Here is a 22,967-nt window from a genome sequence, read left to right as displayed (position 1 = left end):
AAAAGCCTAACTACTAAAGCAATGAAACTCTCTAACATAATTTGTCGTCGCAACGGTGTAATTTGTCCCAAATTCATTAGAGATTAGCGGAGTTAGCGGAGTTATGGCCCTTGTTTAGCAAAAAAAGAGCATATTTGGACTTTGGTCATTCCAACAGCTATGTTTATACGAACCAGTAATTCTACAGGAATTGTGACAATACCAAGGAATGGGCAACCGTATCCAATGAACACATTTCTAGTTGTTATAGTTTTGGTGAACAACATGAGTCGCAAGATATATAAAGACATATTTTATTGTATGTCATTTTCTATATCATTTCATATCAATAAAACTATAAAAGTCACGAGATTCAAATTATGCTAAATACAATGTTGACATCAGTTTAGACCTCACTCATAATAATAATCGTGCTTTTTTGTTTTATTATTATTATTATTATTATTATTATTATTATTATTTTGCGTCGAAAAGAGAAAACTTAAACGAAGGGAACATTTTTCCAATATAACAGTTGGCGGTGCCTAAGGCGGAACCACGGGTTTAACGGTTTAAAATTATCATAGGTTGAATGTGTATAATTATAGAAAGGTTATATATTCAGTGAAGCGAATCGCCACCACCCTTCTTCTATTTTATTTTTAATTTCACCAACGTGACAATTTAACTGGAGCTAGGCCCGTGTCGGTATCATTTAGACGTCGGTTTAAAAGTCATTCTTTTAAAGAAGGAAGAAAAAAACGAGGATATAATTACGCATGTTCAAGGTATGTAGGTATACTGTTTACACGAAGATTTTGTATAAGTCATACCTTTGTATTATATTTTCAATAGTATTTATATCTGTCTATATACGGATTAGCATTTGTTTAGGTAAACATAATCCCTTTCAAAAATCACTAACATTCTGTATACTCTCTTTAAACGACCAAGGACAAAACTTAAATCTTGAATTAAGATTGTTTATCATATATTTTACTGTCTAGTAATGTAATATATCGAATTTTAAAACACGAAATACATGTTGATAGTAAGTCAGATAGTTACGCATAACTTGCATACTTTTTATTCAAGCGAGCAAAACGAATTCGTTACACTATTTTCGTGCACACTATAAACAGATAATAAATACCGTGTTCCTTGTTAAAATGTATGTTTTCGTTTAAATATACAAGTACAAATGTATACGTTCGATGTTGACAAATTTATTTACTTCAAAAATTATGCGAATTATTTTTTTTAAAAAGCTTCATCAATACATCCTATTATTCAGATAGTTACACAAAACTCGCCTGAATAAAAAATATTTAAGTTATTAGGAAAAAAGACAAAAAAAAAACACACACACAAAACATGTAATTAAATCCTTCTTCCTTTATAGTAAGATAATCAGTTCTAGGATTTCATGATAAATTTATAGACAGTCTAGCAATTTAAAGATTTTTCAATCCATAAAATTTACAGATATTCAATATGAAATTTGATGTTATTTTAATCATATACTAAAATCCGCAGCTTAAGACAAGTTGTTTTATTGATTGTTTCAATTATCAAAGGAAATGAGGTAAGTTTCATCTTTGTATGATGACTTTGAAATTTTTGTTGGTTTAGGCATATTTATTTTAGCTCGATTGCGAAACAATTCTTGCAACTTATATTAATCACTTTCGAGTCCAATCGGTACTGGTGGCATAAGAAGAAACATGGTCGTGACCCGATTAGGGCTCGAACCCATGATCCCTGGGTTGAGAGGCAGGCACCTTAACCACTAGGCCACCAAAGTTTTGTTAAAAGTAAAAATTGAAAGTCATCAAATTGTTCTTAATCTTACCCTACTTCTACATTTAATCATATAATCAGTAACCTTATTCTTTTTAACCTGCGGTTTTGAATTTTAATACAACTTCAACTATTGTTGTGCTTTATGTCTGTAAATTACAGATAAAAAATCTATAAAAATACAGATGGTAATTTACAGACTCCTGACTGTCGGTAAATATCATGAAATCCTAGACCTGATTATACTTGTTCATTAAAATCTGTAACAGTTCCTTTACCAGTTAAATTATTATGTAAAATTCAGTGGGAGGTTTCATTTTTCTGTAAAACATTTCGACATTTTAGTAATAAAAAAAGTGACATGTACATATTAACATAATACTATGATAGTTTTGTTTGTCAGCTGGATGGTTTCATACATGTACATGAAATACTGATCTCCGGGCAAATGTTATTAATATCAGCAACCTTAATCACTCCTCTAAACGTCCTTTTTTAACTCTATAATACGTGAGTTTTTTAGCATTATGTATCAATTCACATGTAGAATTACTTGTATGTTAAACTCTGATGGAAGATGGATTAACTTTTTTTCTTGACTTTTTGGAGATTGTTTCGGTTAACGAATACACCGAACATGCTGTGTTTTCTTTAGCACATTTTCAGCATAATTAGACTTGGATGGGATACATGTTTGATATTACAGTTCACCAGGAAACGATCGCTCGATGTCCGTCGTCCGACAAAATAAGATATTGCATTAATCACAATCATTTTTCAAATTTTAGAGAATATTCAGTAAACTGTTTCACCAAGGTCTTTGAAGCAGAAATGGTTGATTGTCTCCCACGATTATAAGGATATCGTTCGTCTTTTCTTAATGTTGACAGGTCTATAAAACATTCACTTCTCGTGGATCATTTTACGGATAATCATTAGTTATGTTACACAAAAACAACCGAATTTTGAAAACCCAACAAACCTTTTATAGGGGGATTTCTTAAAGTTGCTAACTGATTTATACGTTATTTTGTTTCTTATTCTTCCAGTAATACTGTTTTCCAATACTGACTCACTAATTACATTGTTTCTTTTTCAATTGAAAAATCAAGCATTAATTCCTATTGATAAACATGTAAAGTGCTTGTGTTGGAAATAGTTCTAGCATCAGAGCTTAAATTTGAGTGCGTAGCTGCCACTGGGGCTTTAGTGTCAGTCCTTTTGACATGTTCGCATGTGAACAGTTTAATAATTTAAATAGATGCAGTCCGCTATCTCGTTGTTTATTGCATCAAATATATAGATCATTTCGTTGACAAATTAGAAGTTCTTATACTTGATGAGGCAATATAAAAGTTAAAGTACTAATACAGAAAAAAAAACCACAAAACAACAGCAATGAAACATTTGCCTACTTTGAGAATACAGAGCATGAATTTGTCTTTGACAATAATAGGTCGATCTGTTAAAATATTGATGAAAATTAGAATAGTAAATGTATCCATTCCTATACCAGGAGAGAAATAACCAATATACTAACAAGGAGGCTCGATCGTCTGCGGTATTGTTAACGATAAATTCTGTATTCTATTAAACGGACTTCTTTATAGTTTTACTGGGTGTGTCACTGGTCTCTATGGATATTGAAACATTATCTTTTAAATACCGCGTCAACATATTATACAGTTTGGGAGGTATGGATTTTTGTTTTATTTTTACATACTAGTACTGTCTGACCGTGTGAAATTTTAATGAATTTATTCGATAATTCATGTAACAGTTGATGAAGAATAAATTCCACTATAAATTGGCTTGTTTTCTATGGTGAAAACTGTCATGCTTTTTTCTATGAATATGGATGTTTTCTGATGCTTTACGACTGACTTACACTGCATTTTTCTGTCTTCACCACATATATTTTATATCATGTGATATTGCTATAATATTAGGGGCGTCCGTGGCCGAGTGGTTAAGGTCGACCATTTTCATGTTTGTACTATTCTTAGTTTTCTTTAGGTTGCTAGGCTGCCAACTTCAGGCTGTTAAGCTGCCAACTTCACGAACATTTAGTAATTTTAGTTGGCCAGCCCGGGAATCGAACCCACATTGTAGAGATTACAAGTCTCGCGCTCTATGCGGGCTGGTAACTACTAACTATATATCAACTATGTTTGCTATATAAACCTTCTCAAGCGGTTCGGGTTAAATATATAATTGGCTACACGTCAAAATCTTTATAACTCCTAATATATCATGTACTGCTATACTTTTGGTTATGGTACAGTAATATGTAAAAAATATGAAGTTTTGCGCAAGATTGAAAACGCTATAAAAAGAAATATTGAATTTACTTTTATTAAAAAAAAACCAACAACAACAACAACAACAAAAACATACACACATTTTTTTCTGTATACTATGGAGATATATTTGAACAAGTACACGGACTAGAGGCCATATTTGTGGAGCCACGATCGAGTCTATAAATTTTCATATGACGAACAAAATAGTGTTAAATAAATTATTTACGTTTAACAGAATGTATAAAACAATGGTTATATCCCGCCGTTATTTGTCGGAGAGGGGCGTTCTTGGCCATGTGGCTTCAAACCACTAGCCCCTCACCCATGTGGGTTCGAAACCCGCTACCTAACACCGGTGGTGCTACTCAGGTGCCAGTTTGTGGGTGTTTTGTTGGAGATTATATTCTGTTGGTGTTTTTTTTCGCAGGTTATATTATGTGGGTGTTTTATAGGTCATATTTTGTGGGTTTTTTGTCGTAGGTTATATTGCGTGGGTGTTTATGACATAGGTCATATTTTGTGGGTGGTTTGTTGGTTGCTATATTGTACCCGTGGTATATTGGAGGCCAAATTCAGTGAGTGATTTGTTAAGAGGTTATATTCTGTGGGTGGATTGTTTGAGGTTATATTCTGTATGTGTTGTGTTGCATGGATGGTTCATGGATGGTTTTATGGAGGTTATATTCCGTGTGTAGTTTGTTTGAGGTGATTTGTTGTTTAGGGTTTCTGTAGGGTTTATTGTACGTTATTTTCTGTGCAGAGGTGTGGCGATGGTAATATTTTGTTGGTGTTTTGTCGGGGGTTATATTTTATATGTTTTTTGGATAATTTTATATTCTGTCGGTCTACTAATGTTTTAAGTCTCTTTTACGGATCATGTTTGAGAGAAAAAATATCTACCGGCATTCAATTTTGAATATGTATTTATATCACTTAATATTATATTGTTGAATTCACGATGCACATTTAGAGTATTCATATATTTGTTATTGGATATACGCTGTAAAAGCTATAAACCAATATGTACATGCTTCTGCAGATATCGATTAAAATAGATATTGGATCATATATAATGGTGATATATTTTAACAAGCCTCTTTTAGCGATCGGGAATCGGTTTACACTTCCTTAGTGTTTTTATTATTATTTTTTTTTTTTGCAATGTCGCATCTCGTGATGTACCAAAAAGTTCACATATATTTTCGGGATCACGATTATAGGTTACAGTACAAGATACATAATTCTCGTTTAATTTTTACGGATTTATATCCCTTTAGATAAAAAAATAATCCCTGGTTAAAGTGATATCCCCACAGCCATATAATTTAAAAGCTGAAATTGTTATATGCATTTCTTTACAAATCCATTTTATAATTTAAGAAATTTACTTCAAAGTTTTATTATCGTTGTTTCTAATCGCCATCCGCATCGCATATATAGCTATAACCCTTTCAGCAAAAATGTATTTTCACTAAATCGTTTCCTTAGCTTGAACGTTTAACTACAAATTTGCAAAACAATTTAGCTGTTTTACCTCAGACTTTGTTGTTTATGCTTTATTTTAGTTGTTTAATACATGTAATGTTATGAAGATTATTTGAATGTATAGGTTTTATGCCCTTTGCTTCGAAACGTTAGGTAAGTTTTGAGACTACGCTGATGCTTTGTGACATGACGACATTGGAAATAATTTCGCGACATTTTACAGTATGATGTAGGTCTAAACCAATAACGTGTATATAAAATTTCAGATCATTTGCTCACTGTTTATTCAAGTTTAAATACCTTTACAGCTGCATGCCTCCAGATGAACCAGACTATTTCAAGAAAATCAAATTTGAGAAAAAATGATTTTAAGAATAGTAGGAAGATTCAAGTCATAATTAACATGTTATCAGCGATTTATTTAATTGATTAAGCAGTATTCATCACCGTATTTATACTGCGTTACTAACGCAGTAAGTAAGGGCTATATTTGCATATTTTTATCTTTTTTATTATTTACCTGGACTGCATGTGCCGTTGACAATGTGTAAATTACTTTCTTTGTTCACTTCGAAATATTTCACTTTAATATGAAAATTGCCATGCATTTGGAGGCATGCTGCTTTAACTAAAATCGAATAAATATCGCTTTTCAGTTTAATTCTGGATACTATTATATTCTTCATAAATTTATGCTTTAAGGTGTTTTTTTTAATTTCTGCTCTAAAAACACCACAAATTACGTAACTATGACCAAGTATCATCTTTATGCACTCATAAAATTATCCTATTAATAACTTATACTACACAAGCTTGGCAAGCGTACATTTACCCAAGTTGCTTGCCCTTTATGAAAAATATGATGGAGATATGAATAAATGTCTTTACTCCACTTTTCGATGAATTGAAGGCCTATCCTATTTACCTGGCGTTGGCATTTTATTTTTTTATTTTTATGGTTAAAATTTTGCGTGAAACTTTTTTTATGAACCACTTTTCGCTGGTATTTGACATGACTCTATCATGGGTTTTATCAGAAAAATGGCCATTGTGAAATTAGAAAATTCTTTGCGTTGAACACTAATCTTTAAAACTACTAAATGTATACTCACGTTACCGGTATGAGAGATCACTGTCCAATGCCTCTAATTCTCGCATTAGTTTTTACCGATTTATGGCACTTTGTAAGATATGACACTTTAATTACAAGTACATCATGAAAACTGTTTTGCTCCTTATTGTCAGAAGTGCGTGTGTGTTGGTGTATATTTAGTACATTAAATATGTTAGGGGATGGTTTAAAAATGCAGGTACACAAATAAATTAAATTTATCTCATTCATGCACTTTTTGTGGAAGAGAATAAGAAACCGCACCGCTAGTACTTGACTATACATACATGTAGTTTCTTTTACCTGGTACTATTACAAGATAGTTGAGCGCGCTGTATCATCTGACAGCTCTTGTTTATCGTATTGTACAATTTCGTACATGCGCAGGTGTAGCGTATATCAAATGCGATAATCATATTTTTTTGAAAGTTATAACTGATCATGTTAACATACGTATAATAACTTAAATGTTCGGATAATACTAGTAACTACAATATTTATTGCAATGGTACTGATTTATTTACAAATAACATGTAGAAAACTGTGCTCGTAAATTGTGTCTAGTGAATCACCGTAAGGGATATTATCTTATATTATACTTTCATCAAACAAAATAACGACCACATGCTATAATGAGAAAATGACAAATATGCATCATTCAACGCGCCCTTTCATCCGCAGTGAAAAAATGTTTTATGAAGATCACAGCTGGGGATGATGATATATTTCTCTTTGTGCTGTATATTTAAACTTTTATTAACGTAGATATACATGGATTTAACAATTTTAGAGGTTTGTGCATATTTTTTATTTAAGTTTTTAAAAAAAGTCGCAAAATACATGTATATAATGTTGTGAAACGTTTATGTTTTTTTGATTCCGTAAAATGTATTATTATTATTATTATTATTATTATTATTATTATCATAATTATTGTTGTTATTATTATTATTATTATTATTATTATTATTATCATCATTATTTTTATTACTATTATTATTATTAATATTATTATTATTATTATTATTATTATTATCATTATTATTATTATACTTACTGTATACTTATTATTATTATTATTATTATTGTTATCATTAAAATTATAATTATTATAATTATTGTTATTATAATTATTATTATTAAATAAATTTCTTACAAACTTAACACTTCAAAATATATTTAACCCCTCTCCGTAACAACATAATTTTTACATATGTCGTACAACTCGCCCATAACCCGGTCATATAATCTCGTTCAATCCTATAAAAAAAGCCACACCCGATAATATTGTACATTGTACAACACAACCACACAAACATCGTACAACACGACACAAACATCGTTCATCGTACAACACAACCACACAAACATTTTATATGGTACAACCCAATCACTCAGACATCGTACAACACAACGACACAAACATCGTATATCGTACAACCCAATCACACAAACATCGTACATCGTACAAACCAGCTACACAAACATCGTACATTGTAAAATCCAACCACACAAACATCGTATATCGTACAACAGAACCACACACACATTCTATATGATACAACCTAACCACACAAACATCGTATATTGTACAACAGAACCACACAAACATCGTACATTGTACAATCCAACCACACAAACACCGTATATCGTACAACAGAACCACACAAACATTCTATATGATACAACCCAGCAACACAAACATCGTATATCGTACAACCCAACCACACAAACATCGTATATTGTACAACAGAACCACACAAACATCGTACATTGTACAACCCAGCCACACAAACATCGTATATCGTACAACAAAGCCACACAAACATCGTACATTGTATAAGTCAATCATACAAACATCGTACATTGTACAATCCAACCACACAAACATCGTATATCGTACAATACAACCACACAAACATCGTACATTGTACAACCCAACCATACAAACATTGTACATTGTACAACCCAACCATACAAACATCGTACATTGTACAATCCAACCACACAAACATCGTATATTTTTACAACAGAACCACACAAACATTGTATATGACACAACCCAACCACACAAACATTGTACATAGAACTTCCTGTTAAATCTAACAATAATAGTTGATTTTGAGAATATTGTAATGATACCATATTGTTTTGGCGAATCTATCCTCTAATGATATTATTATTCTAACCAGCAGATGTGTACATAAGGAAGATTTATATCAAAGTGTTTAATGCCTGTAGATAATTGCTGCCATTACATATACAGGTATACCTTTAATTGTAATAAAGTGTAAAAACATTCATCAAATGAATCGAGTTTTTGCTTTGTTTGTCGGAAGTTAATGTAATAGACACGCGATGTATCGAAATCACAGACATTATTATGCTGCAGAAACTGTGCTGCACAATGAGAAATATTTATATATTTATTGGATATACATAGATACAATTGTATGGAGGGTAGATCAATTTGTAAGCTGGTAATATAAGAGAGAAGCACATAGAAAGAGTATAGGAAGTATTTCTAATACGTCTACTTTCCTACTTGAGACTAATGCATTTTTTCTTTGACTACTGCAGTACAGTGTCAATTTTCAACTGGAATTTCTGGATAATAAATGGAGGAATGTTGGCGGCGTCGTAAGCACTTAGAACTGTGAGAAACTCCTACATTTGCCAATGTGATTAAATTGTATCCATCTATTTATTCATTTCTTTGGGGTGAGGGTGGGAGGTTAAAGCCCCCTTTTTTAAACCTGATTTTCTTCGGTGATAATTACTCCTACATTCATGTCTCAAGGGATTCCAACCAAACACTCTCAGAACCATGGGTTACAAATGGTTGTTGTTGTTGTTTAAACGTTTGACCATTTCGAGTCATTGTAATGTATTGGTTTAAACATATTTATTTAAGCTCGATTGCGAAATTGTATTAATCATTTTCGAATCCGCTTCCTGAAACCAATCAATACTTTTGTCATATAAAGAAACATGGTCGTGTCCCGATCAGGGCTCGAACCCATTATCCCTGGGTTGAGAGGCATACACCTTAACCACTAGGCCACCATATTATTGTAATAGATTAATTGATTATTCCTTTAATTGGTTAACGTTGTACTCAACAATATTTAACTGAAATATTTAAGAGTAAATGCTGATTCTTCTTTTCTTTTCTTTTTTTAAATATTTGCAATTTATTTGATTGAAATGCTGACGGGTTTGCTTTTCTTGATATCATAACTCTTTCTATTATCTATTTCCACTTACAAAAAGATGATTTTACATAAAGTATATATTGTTCAATAGGGTTGACATACGGACATAAGGCCAGAATGACACCGTGGACTTATTCGATTGTATGGAGAAATTTGTTTCTGCCGTTGTATTTATTTTTAATATGTGGCAAAAGATCATGCATACATTTAGCTTTTATTCGCTTTGTATATCACTCGTCATTGGTTTCCACTTTTATAGAAGCAGTATGATTTGCTAAAAAGAAAATGTGTATACCCTTTAGAAGCAATACAACCGGCTGAAAAGAGTACTTTGTATTCCTTTGCATAGAAGTAATATATACAATCGGCAATCTGTTGTCGGGTTGTAAACTTATTAACCAGCCCTCCACAAACAATAATGTAGGTCTGACATTGATTGTCGTGATGTTACATTCGTTTGCCAACTGCTGCCAAGTGTTCATGTTTACAACCTTCATATTTTATTAATCTGTTTCTAAACACAGTTAATCTGATCTACATATATAATAACACTATAGACATGTATAGTATTACCCAATTCTTATCGTCTGCATTCGTAAGTTTATACTGCAGAACAAGTATTTTTGTTTCTTTTTTATTATATAAGCAAGAATCTTCGTTGAAAATCACGCTAGAATTTTTTTATAGCTATATAGAACTGCTTTTTAGCTCGACTTCTTATCCCAGCGTCGGCAGGAAAATACTTCGCCCAAGGGATTAATTTGGAACTTTAAATGTTCGTTACTTATCATCGCCCAGATCATCAACTTTAGCACCTATATTTTAAGAATTATCTTCCTTTTGAACTTAGAATTTTGCTTAAATGATGTTATTTTACTGATACTTTCTTGTTACTGAAAATGTAGACCATTTGAGTTCCTAGTAAAACGTTAGTTTTAAAGGTGTATTTTCATTTGTCAATGAATGCAGGGCCAAGTAAAATGAACGATTAAATAGCACATCAGGTATGTAATGTTGTTTTTGCACGAACTGATTCCAGAAAAAAAAGAATATCAATGTAAAATAGATCGATTTCGGAAGTTGCGTGTTTACCACACTGCCATTTTGATTTATACCACCGGTGGGAAATTAGTTTCAAAACAACCACGTTTAAGGTAAAAGTTAGTTTAGATCAGAAAGAAATCTGACCGCTAATTGCACACAGACTCTTCATAAATAATTTGCGATTGTTCAAGCCCTAAAATCTATAATATTGTATAAGTTTGTGTGAGGAAATCTATATTTGTTTTATATCAACGGCGTAATATAGGTGTAGACCCGTCTTTTAACTTATAGGGATCGTAGGTTCTTGATACCAATTCATTATTCCAGAATTTTATATAATTTCTTTTAAACTTGGGATAAATGATTATCTTTGTTTTAACTACAGGATATGTTAAGCGGAATAGACAGTGACTACGAATGAAGATTAAATGCGAATATATTTTTTATTATTATTATTTTGTTTGAATGCACGTGCGATGTTACATAATAATTATGTAATTGTTGTACTGAAGTATTAGCTTCATGAACATTTAATATATTTCAGATATGAAGAGCTGAAAGTATCATGAAGACTATAAACTACGCAGTGTTTTTCTCCACATATCTTCTCATCCAACAACACGTGTTTTCTTTGTCACATGAACCTTTTCTATTCACACCCGGAAGTTCGTCAATCTTGGTATTCCTTGACCTTCATCGTAGTTATTATGACGGCTCGTGTGCTGATCCAGATTGGAATGTCTTTGAATTGGCGCAAAGTCTGCACTGGAAGTCAAACCAGGAAAACGTAACAGGTTGTTATAATATAACGTTCATTGACACAATTTTGCGCCAAATACGTCACAAAAGTGACTTAATGTACTTTATGAAAGTTACCAAAAAGTTGGAAGAACTGTTTCAGCAATCTTGTTGATGGTATAAAGCAATATTGTTGATAGTATAAAGTGACTTGTGTCTGTAAATCACAATTTCTAAGCAGAAAACATTAATTGAAAAGTATGGGGTGTATTAAATATTAGATTAGAATAAATAATGTAGTTAATACGATTTCACTGTGTTAGATTTCTGCTTGTTTTCTTTTCGGTGACTTGAGTTTGAAATTCTATAACTAAATCGCACAAGGAATGTTAAATGATATCATTACATATGTTTACAGTGATTTTCCCCTGTATTTTATAGCCGAATAAAGGCTGTTTCCCCTAGACCAACATAGGTATATTTCCCCCTAAACCCCTTTTGCACATTCTTCATCAGAACGATGACTTAACATCAGCTGACCTATATTAGCTAGAAGACAGAAAGCTGTCCCTATAGATAGCCTCTTCTAGTACCATTAATGTTGAATTGAATTATAATTGAAAAAAAAATAAATGTATGGGTAAATTCCATTCTCAGTGGTTGGAATTTGATTTCCCCTTTTCTGATTTATCACGCTATATTTTCCCCTTCAGAAAGCCACAATTGAAAAAAATCACTGGTTTATTGATTATATTTACAGGGATAGAAATATATGATACATGCCGCTATCAAAGACGGGTTCAAGACATTATTCGTCAAAGACTGGTGCCCGAAAATTGCCTTAAACAACCACTTCCTCCTGTATCAGGTATGTTCTATATTATAATAAATTATACTACAAGCGACAATGCTTGCTTTGTGAACATCTAATTTTTAAGATATATGAAGTAGTAATGCAAACGATGAATGAACAGTCTTGTTTCTTAAAGCATCGGTTGCTTCTCTGCCATACACAGTTTTTGTCACACGATGTAGCAACGATAGCTTGGTGAACATACGCTGTATTAACGTTAGCTTGGTGAACATAGTTCTTGTCAAACGCTGTAGCAACGTTAGCTTGGTGAAAATGGTTCTTGTCAAACGTTGTAGCAACGTAAGCTTGGTGAACATAGTTCTTGTCAAACGCTGTAGCAACGTTAGCTTGGTGAACATGGTTCTTGTCAAACGCTGTAGCAATGTTGCCTTGGTGAACATCTGTAACAACGTTAGCTTGGTGAACATAGTTCTTGTCAAACGCTGTAGCAACTTTAGCTTGGTGAACATAGTTTTTGTCAAACGCTGTAGCAATGTTAGCTTGGTGAACATCTGTAGCAACGTTTGTTTGGTGAACATAGTTCTTGTCAAACGCTGTAGCAACGTTAGCTTGGTGAACATGGTTCTTGTCAAACGCTGTAGCAATGTTGCCTTGGTGAACATCTGTAACAACGTTAGCTTGGTGAACATAGTTCTTGTCAAACGCTGTAGCAACTTTAGCTTGGTGAACATAGTTTTTGTCAAACGCTGAAGCAATGTAAGCTTGGTGAACATCTGTAGCAACGTTTGTTTGGTGAACATAGTTCTTGTCAATCGCTGTAGCAACGTTAGCTTGGTGAACATAATTTTTGTCTCAGCTGTAGCAACGTTAGCTTGGTGAACATAGTTTTTGTCTCAGCTGTAGCAACGTTAGCTTGGTGAACATAGTTTTTGTCTCAGCTGTAGCAACGTTAGCTTGGTGAACATAGTTTTTGTCTCAGCTGTAGCAACGTTAGCTTGGTGAACATAAAGGATCCGGCAAAGGATAATCATTTATTGATCCATACTGTGTTATGTTAAATCGGTCTATCTTTAAATGTATGAACACAGATAAACAGAAATTTATTAACATGATTCATTGTGTCTATAATAAATCATTAAAGGGTGACATTGAAGTATAGTCTACACCGACTGAACCCTTACCATTTCAGACAATCATTGCCACAAAGCTAATTGAAAAATTGTCCCCCTGAGAAATTATGATATATAGCTTTTGTCTATCTTGCATATGACATACCGATATTGCATTCACAAAATACTATTTCTTAGAAATATACATAGAATTTCTTAAAACATATAAATAATCCCAGTGTTTTCTTGAGATATATATATATATATTGTTTAAGACAATGAGAAGTATCGCTTTAAGTAAGAATGTCAGACAGTTTTCAGTCATTGAGGTTGTCAATAAGAGAGGCTGTATCGATGAGGTTGTCAATCAATCAATCAATCAATCAATCAATCAATCAATCAATCAATCAATCATTCAGCCATTCAGTCAATCAATCAGTGAGATTGTCATTCAGTGAGGCTGTTAACAAGAGTGTTTGATTGTGTGGTGTTTATAGCATGTTTAAGGACATTTCCATCAACATCATCGATATTCGATGTTTGACACACCTGAACTTGCGGCAGTAAGAAATTATCAAAAGAATACTACTCAACTCGTGACAAGCTATGAAAGGGTTACTGTCGTTGAAAAATAGCATTTAGATTTAATTGTTCAGTTTATATTACAAAATTAAAGTAGCTCAAAATCGGGAAAACTCACTACCAGAAACCCACACATTTAGCTGTATCTAAAGCTCATTTCGGTGATCATATAAGGTTGTTGTACTACAGGATGGAGCATACTAAATTACTCACTTTATGCCAGCTAGGCATTTGCTAATTTCAATATATCTTTCTTTTTACAGGGGTTATTTCACAGTCATCCCAAGTCATCAATGATATAATCAGACACAGTTTCGACTTAGTTCATGTTGTCATTGACAACGGTGCTGTGGTTACAGAAGATAGGGGAGAAACCGATGGACAGTTTTATATTGAGCTTGCATCCAAATATAATATTGAGGTAAGTTTGATAGTAATTTGATATGCTATACATGGTAAGTATGGAAAATCATAATAATAGGTCACTGCATGGATTTTGACTGAATTATAGCGTTTTTCATATTTGCATGCAAGATCGGTCTTAACATTTTCGTAAGTAATTCTGTTGAATATTCACACATTTCTTTAAATCTAGCATGGTTAAAGTTGTGCATGCAAGATCAATCTCCACAACTTCCAAACAAATTCATTTGAACTTCAAACGCATCTTTTGGAATAAAATTAAGCATAAGCATATAACTAAAACCGTAGTATAAATAAAACTGTGGTATAAGTCAATGTCAAAGACTCATAACTATAACATGATTTTTGTTTGTATTATAGCAATTTGTGTTCTTAGAATATTATTAGTTAGAGTTCTGCATGCAAAATTAAGTTCACAAATCAAATTTAGACGTGTCTTCAGGATCATAATTGAAAGATTGCAAGTTTCTAAGATTTATATATTATGTACTTTGAATAAAATCTTCCCCTTAGTGAATTTGTACAATATCCGACGCATTGTTTCACCATTAATTAAGCACTGAGACTAGTCGAGCCCTCTGTTCTACTGGCAGCTCTTGTTTTTTAATGATGTAGTCGCTTTATTCATTTTATTTTATTTTTTGACAGATACTGGCACACATTCTGAAATCACTGAATTGGACATATGTAACGACTTTGTCAGACAGTCACTCACAATCTCAAGTTGAACATGAAATGTTTACCGGTATGGCAGACGATATTAACATATGTATCCAGACCTCACAACTAGCAACGAACCTACCAATGGCCGGTATACTTAATCCTAAAACAAACGGTGTTGTTATCTTTACCAATGACATGAACAATCTGAAAACCATGATGCAAAAATTACCGAAATCCTCGCCCGTTGTCATAGTTACGCATGATAGAAGAACTAGTGAATTAAGTTTTGTCCATGAAGGGATTGTTTTGTCTGATGCCTTTCTCTACAATGTACAATTTACTGAGTACATGACTACAGTTTTGTGGAACCAGACAGCACTTGATGACCTTTCTATTGATTACTATGTTTCCCATCACAATTGCTCTTTCAAGAATCAGTCTGCTCCAGATCTTATATCATGCGAAAATATAAAAGAAATGGAATCATATTTTAGAAGTGTTTCATCAACAAGACTGATGCATGTGTATCAGGAAGCTTTCACATTTATTGCAAATATTGGAAACAAGATGGCGGAACATAACTGTACAAACTTCAACACAAGTTGTGTTCCTTTGATAGACATAGATGCAATGTCCTCCTATTTCAAGGCCGGCTACAATCAGACACTGGTTCCCAGACTCCCTTTTAGTACATCTATTTCCTTGTTAACGGCAGGAACTGTGCAAAAGGTAAACAATTGTTCACTGTATTTACTCATTGTTCGGTAATCTAGGGTAAGGGAATTATCATATGTGTCATAAAATAATTATGATATCATATACCGCGATAAAATTTAATTCAGCGGACACCATTGGACATGCGTTGTTGTTACTATGCTTTTTATTCTGTTTTTTCAGTGTTATTCTGAATTTTGTTATAGTTTTAAGCAGGGCAGCAGCCCCCAATAAGCATGCAAGTGTGCTAAATATTTATCATCTAGGATCCGCTAAACTATATGTGTTCCCATATACCGTATCATAACATGATTGTCATATCATATACCGTATCATAACATGATTATCATATCATATATGGTATCCTAACATAATTATCATATCATATCCTAACATAATTATCATATCATATACCATATCCTAACATAATTATCATATCATATACCGTATCCTAACATAATTATCATATCATATACCGTATCCTAACATAATTATCATATCATATACCGTATCATAACATAATTATCATATCATATACCGTATCCTAACATAATTATCATATCATATACTGTATCCTAACATAATTATCATATCATATACCATATCCTAACATAATTATAATATCATATACCATATCCTAACATAATTATCATATCATATACCGTATCCTAACATGATTTACATGACATCAGTTTACTGTTCTCATTTTATATATGTGATAAAAAGAATATTATATTCGTGTAGGTTCAATACTAAATTTATTGAACTCGTTGAGCCAGAGGCTCGCATAATATGATTTTATTCAACTCGTTCAATAAATTTACTATTAAACTACACTCATTCAATATCCTCTATATCATATCATATACCGTATCATAACATAATTATAATGTCATATACCATATACTAAATAATTATCATATCATATACCGTTTCATAACATATATTATCATATCATATCATATACCGTGTCGTAACATAATCATTGTATTAAATACCGGATCATCACATAATTATCATATCATACCGTATCATACATAATTATCATATCATACCGTATCATACAAAATTATCATATCATACCGTATTATAACATAATTATCATATCATAATTATTATAACGTATCTTAACATTATTATCATATCATATTGGAAAAAAGTATAATGTAGACATTCAACATTTTTTTTCTTTTGCTTATGGTAATATCTCTACTTTATCACTAAGTCAGCAATATTGTCTGTGATTCATAGATTCTGATATAAAATTTCTGTGTTTTTATACCCCCAAAAACGAAGTTGGGGGGGGGGGGGCTGGGTATATAAGAGTCACCCGGTGGTCGGTCGGTCGGTCGGTACAGAGGTCCGTTGCATTTTCCTTGTTCGGAGCATAACTTGAAGACTAATGGTTGGAATTCAATATAACTACATACAATGGTCAAGCACCTTGAGAGGACGTGCAGTGCACAAGAACCATAACTCTATCTTGACTAATTACAGAGTTATTGCCCTTTGTTGCTTTTCCATTGCTTTTTTTTGTCCGGACCATAACTTGAAGACTAATAGTTGGAATTCAATATAACTACATACAATGGTCAAGCACATTGAGAGGAAGTGCAGAGCATAAGAACCATAACTCTATCTTGACTAATTACAGAGTTATTGCCCTTTGTTACTTTTCCTTGTCCGGGGCATAACTTGAAAACAACTGGCTGGAATGCAAAACAACTTCATACAATTGTCAAACGCAATAAGGGGAAGTGCAGTGCACAAGAACCATAACTCTATCTAAAGTAATTACAGAGTTATTGCCCTTTGTTACTTTTCCATTGCCTTTTTTGTCCGGACCATAACTTGAAGACTATGGTTGGAATTCGATATAACTTCTTACAATGGTCAAGCACATTGAGAGAAAGTGCAGTGCATAAGAACCATAACTCCATCTTGACTAATTACAGAGTTATTGCCCTTTGTTACTTTTCCTTGTCCAGAGCATAACTTGAAAACTACTGTTTGGAATTCAATACAACTTCATACAGTTGTCAAGGACATTAAAAGGAAGTGTAGTGCACAAGAGCCATAACTCCCTTTTGCAAAATACAGAGTTACTGCCCTTTGATACTTTTCGTTGTCAGGAGCATAACTTAAAACGTACTGGTTGGAATTCAAAACAACTTCATACAATGGTCAAGCACAATAAGAGGAAGTTCAGTGCACAAGAACTATAACTCTATCTTCAGTATTTATAGAGTTATTGCCCTTTGTTCCTTTTCTTTGTCTTTCTGGACTTATTACAGAGTAATTCAATTAAACTTCATCAATGGCTAACCACATTGAAAGGAAATGCAACATATAAGAACCACAACTATCTTTAATTGCCCACAACCATGACTCTATATTTCAATTCTTTTACAAGGTATTCTGTTACTAGTAACATCCTCATTTCCAAAGCAGCCTTGTGGGGGTATTAATCACATTTAGTGATAGTTCTAGTTTTTTTTCCAGAGTGACGTTTATTCAACAACAGATTTTACTGACTTCACATCATTTGTAAGCAACTTCACAGACAATGCTTCATTTCCTTCAAGTACCTGTACAGAATGGTGCCCATCTTGCCAACAATCAACATGTAGCACGCATTCTAATACAATGAATTTTAAAGGAGATTATTTTTATGTTCCTGGAGATATTATAATAACAGGAATGTTACCATTTTCACAGCAGTGGAATAAAGTGCCGTCAACAGGAAATGTGTGTTCGGGAATGAGACTTGATAGTAATTTAGATACTCTGTCGGAAGCATTCCTGTACGCTGTAATGTCTGTACATGACCGATTTTCGGACCTGTTACAAAATGTAGAAATAGGTGCGCTTTTGCTTGATACCTGCAGTGATAGCGATAGAGCATCCCAGATTTTGTTAAATTTTGAATCCTGCATGTACAATTTTAAAACCGAAGGTAACAACTGGAAACCGTCTCCTGCTATAGTTCCAGCTTATATTGTAGTTGGAAATAATGAGAAATTCATTGGTGAATCGAAAGCAGTTGGAAAATTGGCTTTAGGAATACAGTATCAAGGAGACTTGTATAGAAATGAAAGAAAGATTTTTGATAGTTCTTCTTTTAACTTCGAAATTCTTGCAAACTTTCTGCATACCATGAATTTATCTTATGTTGGTTTAGTGACGTCTTTTGCGCCTGATGACGTTAATATAATCAATTTGTATGAAACGGCAAAATCTAAAAACATATGTATAGCTTATAATGCGGATATTTTACCCGAGAACACTGATCTACTCAATGCTGTCAGGAAATCTACCGCTGAAGTTGTCATCATATATGCCAGATCTGCAGACGTTGCAAATTTCTTCAGGATGCTTACCACTAAAAGTATTATCAAAACATGGATCCTGATTGAGACTCGTGAAAACTGGCTCGATACCTCAGCGTTTCCACTACCCCTTGGTTCAGTTATATTTAGGCCATATGGACAACAAAATTCATACTTTAACGAGCATATGAATAATCTTTTAAATAACCAACAGAACAATATCACTACAAATAACCCCTGGATTGATAGTTACAGACAAGCAAGGTCTGACGATAATATACAAATAAAGCCTTTCACTACAGATATAACAACACGTATGCAAGCGTCTGATGTGATTAGATCAGTGGACATTTCTCTGGAGGCTATTGCTCAAGCATTGAAGTCGGTTTGTGGTAATGAAACGAGGGGATTGTGTCCAAAATTTGTATCTAAAGGTGGAGAAGAAGTTCTGCGAGCGCTTGATCAACTTTGGTTCATAAATAAATCCAGTGAGCTGTTGTACCCATCAAACCCTAAACACCAACATTACGTGATCAAAAATCTGCAGCAGGAAGGGCTAGTTGAGGTAAAACAAATAAATCTTTACTAAATTGTCAAAAGAAATAATATATTCTTTGTTAATAATGAAACTCGGCATCAATGTACAATGTATATTATATTATATAAGGAAATGATGCTCATTATATACTGTCAAAATCATATTGTGCAAGAAGTAAAATCCAGCCTATTGAATGTCAAAATGACATTACCTAATGCCAAAGTAATATTTTTAATCTCAATATATCTTAAAAGAGTTACGTCACCTTTACTTTAAAAGCTATTTTGCTTGTCACTACTTGTTGTTTGTCCTTTATCTTATAAACGTAAATATAAGTAAATTTTATACATGTATAAGGTCATTTTCTTTCACATTCTGAGGTATTTAATACTTAGAAACTTCAGTCAAGATAGATGTATCATAATGTAGGGGATATTGATTAAACGAATGAACTTGTGTCATCCTTCATTCGCTGATATTTCAAGTAATTTACGTGGAAAAAGCAAATAAGTACATGTACTAGTATAGAAACATGTGTTGGCAACTTCTCGCCACTTGTCGCCGATATTTGACTGAAATAAAATGTTAAAAGTGTCACTTAACAAACAAAAACATTTACAGTACAACTACATGTGACAAAATTATTAAAGAAGTCTCAGTATCAAAGAGAAATGTCACTAAACAAAAATCGTGTAGAAAGAGCATTGATGCGCAATAGTTTAATTATCATGTACCTCATATATTTTACATCTTTTCATTATCATACCCATCTAAAAAGTGTGCATGAGTGGCAGTCGGTCGGCCGGTTTAGTTGGTCGATCTAATGAATAAAGATGAAACATTTCTTTTCGACACCTTCTGTAAATTTGGCGCGTGCGCAGCAGCGTGACTTAGAGAATAAATGCGTTTTGTTGTAATTGCAGGTTGGAAATTGGAGTGAGCGGGGATTAACACTGGAATCAACAAAGCTTCGGTCATATGACAGCAAGTTTAATCAGCTACCAGAATTCAGAAAGTCTTATTGCTTCGTAACACCTTGTTCCTGCTTTAATATTAACACGACGGCAAACGAGTCCGAAACGGCCAAAATAACAAGGCTCGATTATGAGATGGGTTTTAAGAACTCGTCTGCTAAATTCCAAAAGGATTTGTGGGTACTGATAGTAGTGATTATTTCGGGAACCGGAAGTCTGTTGACACTACTACTAATGATCTATATTATGTGTAAAGTTTGCTCAGGTGCACTTGTTCGGAGGTACCTAGCCCTCGGAATTCTTTTGCTCATTGCAATGATATTGTTATTTTTATCAGTACTGCCGTTTTTGTTTTCACCAAGTGAAAGCGTTTGCGGAATGAGATATTTTGCTCACGGATTTTCATACGCATTTTGCTTTGGAATTATATTGACAAAGATGATGACTCTTCGTAATTACAAATATATCGGCCTTGGTGGAGAAATATCTCGAATAAATCAGATGTTGACGGTGTTCTTCATTACATCAGTGCAAGTTGCTGTAGGGGTACAGTGGTGGGTTCTAAGGACACCAGTTGTTTTCACTGAACGTGTTCTTGAGGCGGGCGAAAACGATGCTTTACGAGAAACAACTTACTACGCATGTGATTTTGTCAGAAAGGATTTCGTTGCGTATCATTCATATGTGATTGTTCTACTGGTTCTTTGTTGCTTTTATTCTCTAAGTGTTAGAAAAGAAACAAAGAACATGAAAGAAGCAAGGTTATTGCTTATTTGTACTTGGTTTTGTTTAGTGCTGTGGATTGGAATCATTGTGACAATTATGGTGTTAGATAGGAAGTATTTGGAAGCTATCTGTGCTATAGGTATCCTCGGTAACGCACTCTCAATGGTTGTATTTATTTACTTACCAAAGCTTACAGCCATCTCGCGTCTGAAGTATGAAGTTTCAGAACAAAATGCACACAAAGAGAATGGATACAAAGTTGATTCCGATTTTCATTTTGAAAGACCCTATTCTCTGCCAGGTACACTGCACAGTTCGATCACTGATAAAGCTCTCACATACCCACGTAGCCTTGCCACGTTTGACACCAGTCTTAGCTATTGAGAGTTCCAATCACAATCTTGTTATACATTTGTCAAATCTTCCGAAAGCAGTGATATTATTTGAACACCTTTGCAAATCTATATTCAAGATATCTCATATGAAAACAGTACTCTTGGATATGTCTCTATGCAAGTTTTCTTCTAATCTTTAACTTGCTGAAATTTTGTAATGGATTTGTCCTGCTTTGAATTTGGAACAGTCCATTCTAAATTAAAGGGAATTCAAGACTTAATTAAGCTACCTAGAGTATAGAGTCTGGTCAGACTGCATGGTGTGCTTACAGGCCTAACTCTATACTGGTGAAAAAGGCAAATCACTTTTGGTTCCAGCAGATAAGGGTCATTGTAAAGGTCACATCAGCTGTATACATTTGTATTTACTTGTAGCTTAACACAAATTTGAATGAATTCCTTCAGTAACAAAAAAAGTATGATTCAGATTATATAAATGGAAACTTTAAGAAACAAAAACTTGAGCCCTTTTTGATTGTGAACACAGTTGATTTGAACATTACTTTGGTGATATATACCATATTAAAGCAACTGGGATGTTCGATTTATATCATCATATGCCTTTGTTTTGGAGTCTTTGTAAATGCTACATCATTCCATAATTTTATTGTTGATTTTGTTGTTGTTTTTACTAACATTGATATTATAATAGTTTAGTAATCAAGTTTTAGATTAATCACTGAAATCCACTGCTATTGTTTCAAAAAAAAATCTATTCCAGATATAATGTATTCATTTTATAACAATTATTATTGTTAAATATATATATACTTTCACATTATTAAAAATGATAGAGAACTTTACATGTTCACTGTGTTGTTGTTGTTAGCCTGTTGATAGTTTATGTTGTTATCTCTAATGTAACACTGTCCGATCGTACGTGTTACTATTGTGTCATGTTAATTTGATATATTTAGGGGCGTCCGTGGCTGAGTGGGTAAGGTCGTTGACTTCAAACCACTTGCCCCTCACCGCTGTGGGTTCGAATCCCGACAGGGACTTTGGATTCTTTCATGCGAGGAAGC

At 33.2% G+C, this 22,967-nt stretch overlaps 1 protein-coding gene across 3 annotated transcripts; it reads left to right on the top strand.

Annotated features, from left to right (window-relative positions):
* Positions 1 to 550: 550 nt before the first annotated feature.
* LOC132734668 (uncharacterized) lies at positions 551 to 22,745 on the top strand. 3 transcript variants are annotated; one of them, XM_060721455.1, is made up of 7 exons: positions 551 to 767; positions 11,482 to 11,731; positions 12,436 to 12,543; positions 14,444 to 14,601; positions 15,252 to 15,995; positions 18,483 to 19,874; positions 20,771 to 22,745. In XM_060721455.1, the coding sequence occupies exons 2-7, from the start codon at positions 11,503 to 11,505 to the stop codon at positions 21,929 to 21,931; spliced, it is 3,792 nt and encodes a 1,263-aa protein (XP_060577438.1). In that variant the 5' UTR covers positions 551 to 767; positions 11,482 to 11,502; the 3' UTR covers positions 21,932 to 22,745. The 3 variants fall into 3 exon arrangements, with proteins under 3 accessions (XP_060577438.1, XP_060577440.1, XP_060577439.1); XM_060721457.1 differs by lacking the exon at positions 551 to 767 and adding an exon at positions 3,349 to 3,473; XM_060721456.1 differs by lacking the exon at positions 551 to 767 and adding an exon at positions 7,041 to 7,470.
* The last annotated feature ends 222 nt before the right edge of the window (positions 22,746 to 22,967 follow it).

The sequence above is a fragment of the Ruditapes philippinarum genome, unplaced genomic scaffold, assembly GCF_026571515.1.
Source record: "Ruditapes philippinarum isolate M1 unplaced genomic scaffold, ASM2657151v2 ctg5582_1_1_1_1, whole genome shotgun sequence".
In the NCBI taxonomy this organism is placed as follows: domain Eukaryota; kingdom Metazoa; phylum Mollusca; class Bivalvia; order Venerida; family Veneridae; genus Ruditapes; species Ruditapes philippinarum.
Note: the sequence above shows the minus strand (reverse complement) of the source record. Positions and strands in the feature narration are given on the sequence as shown.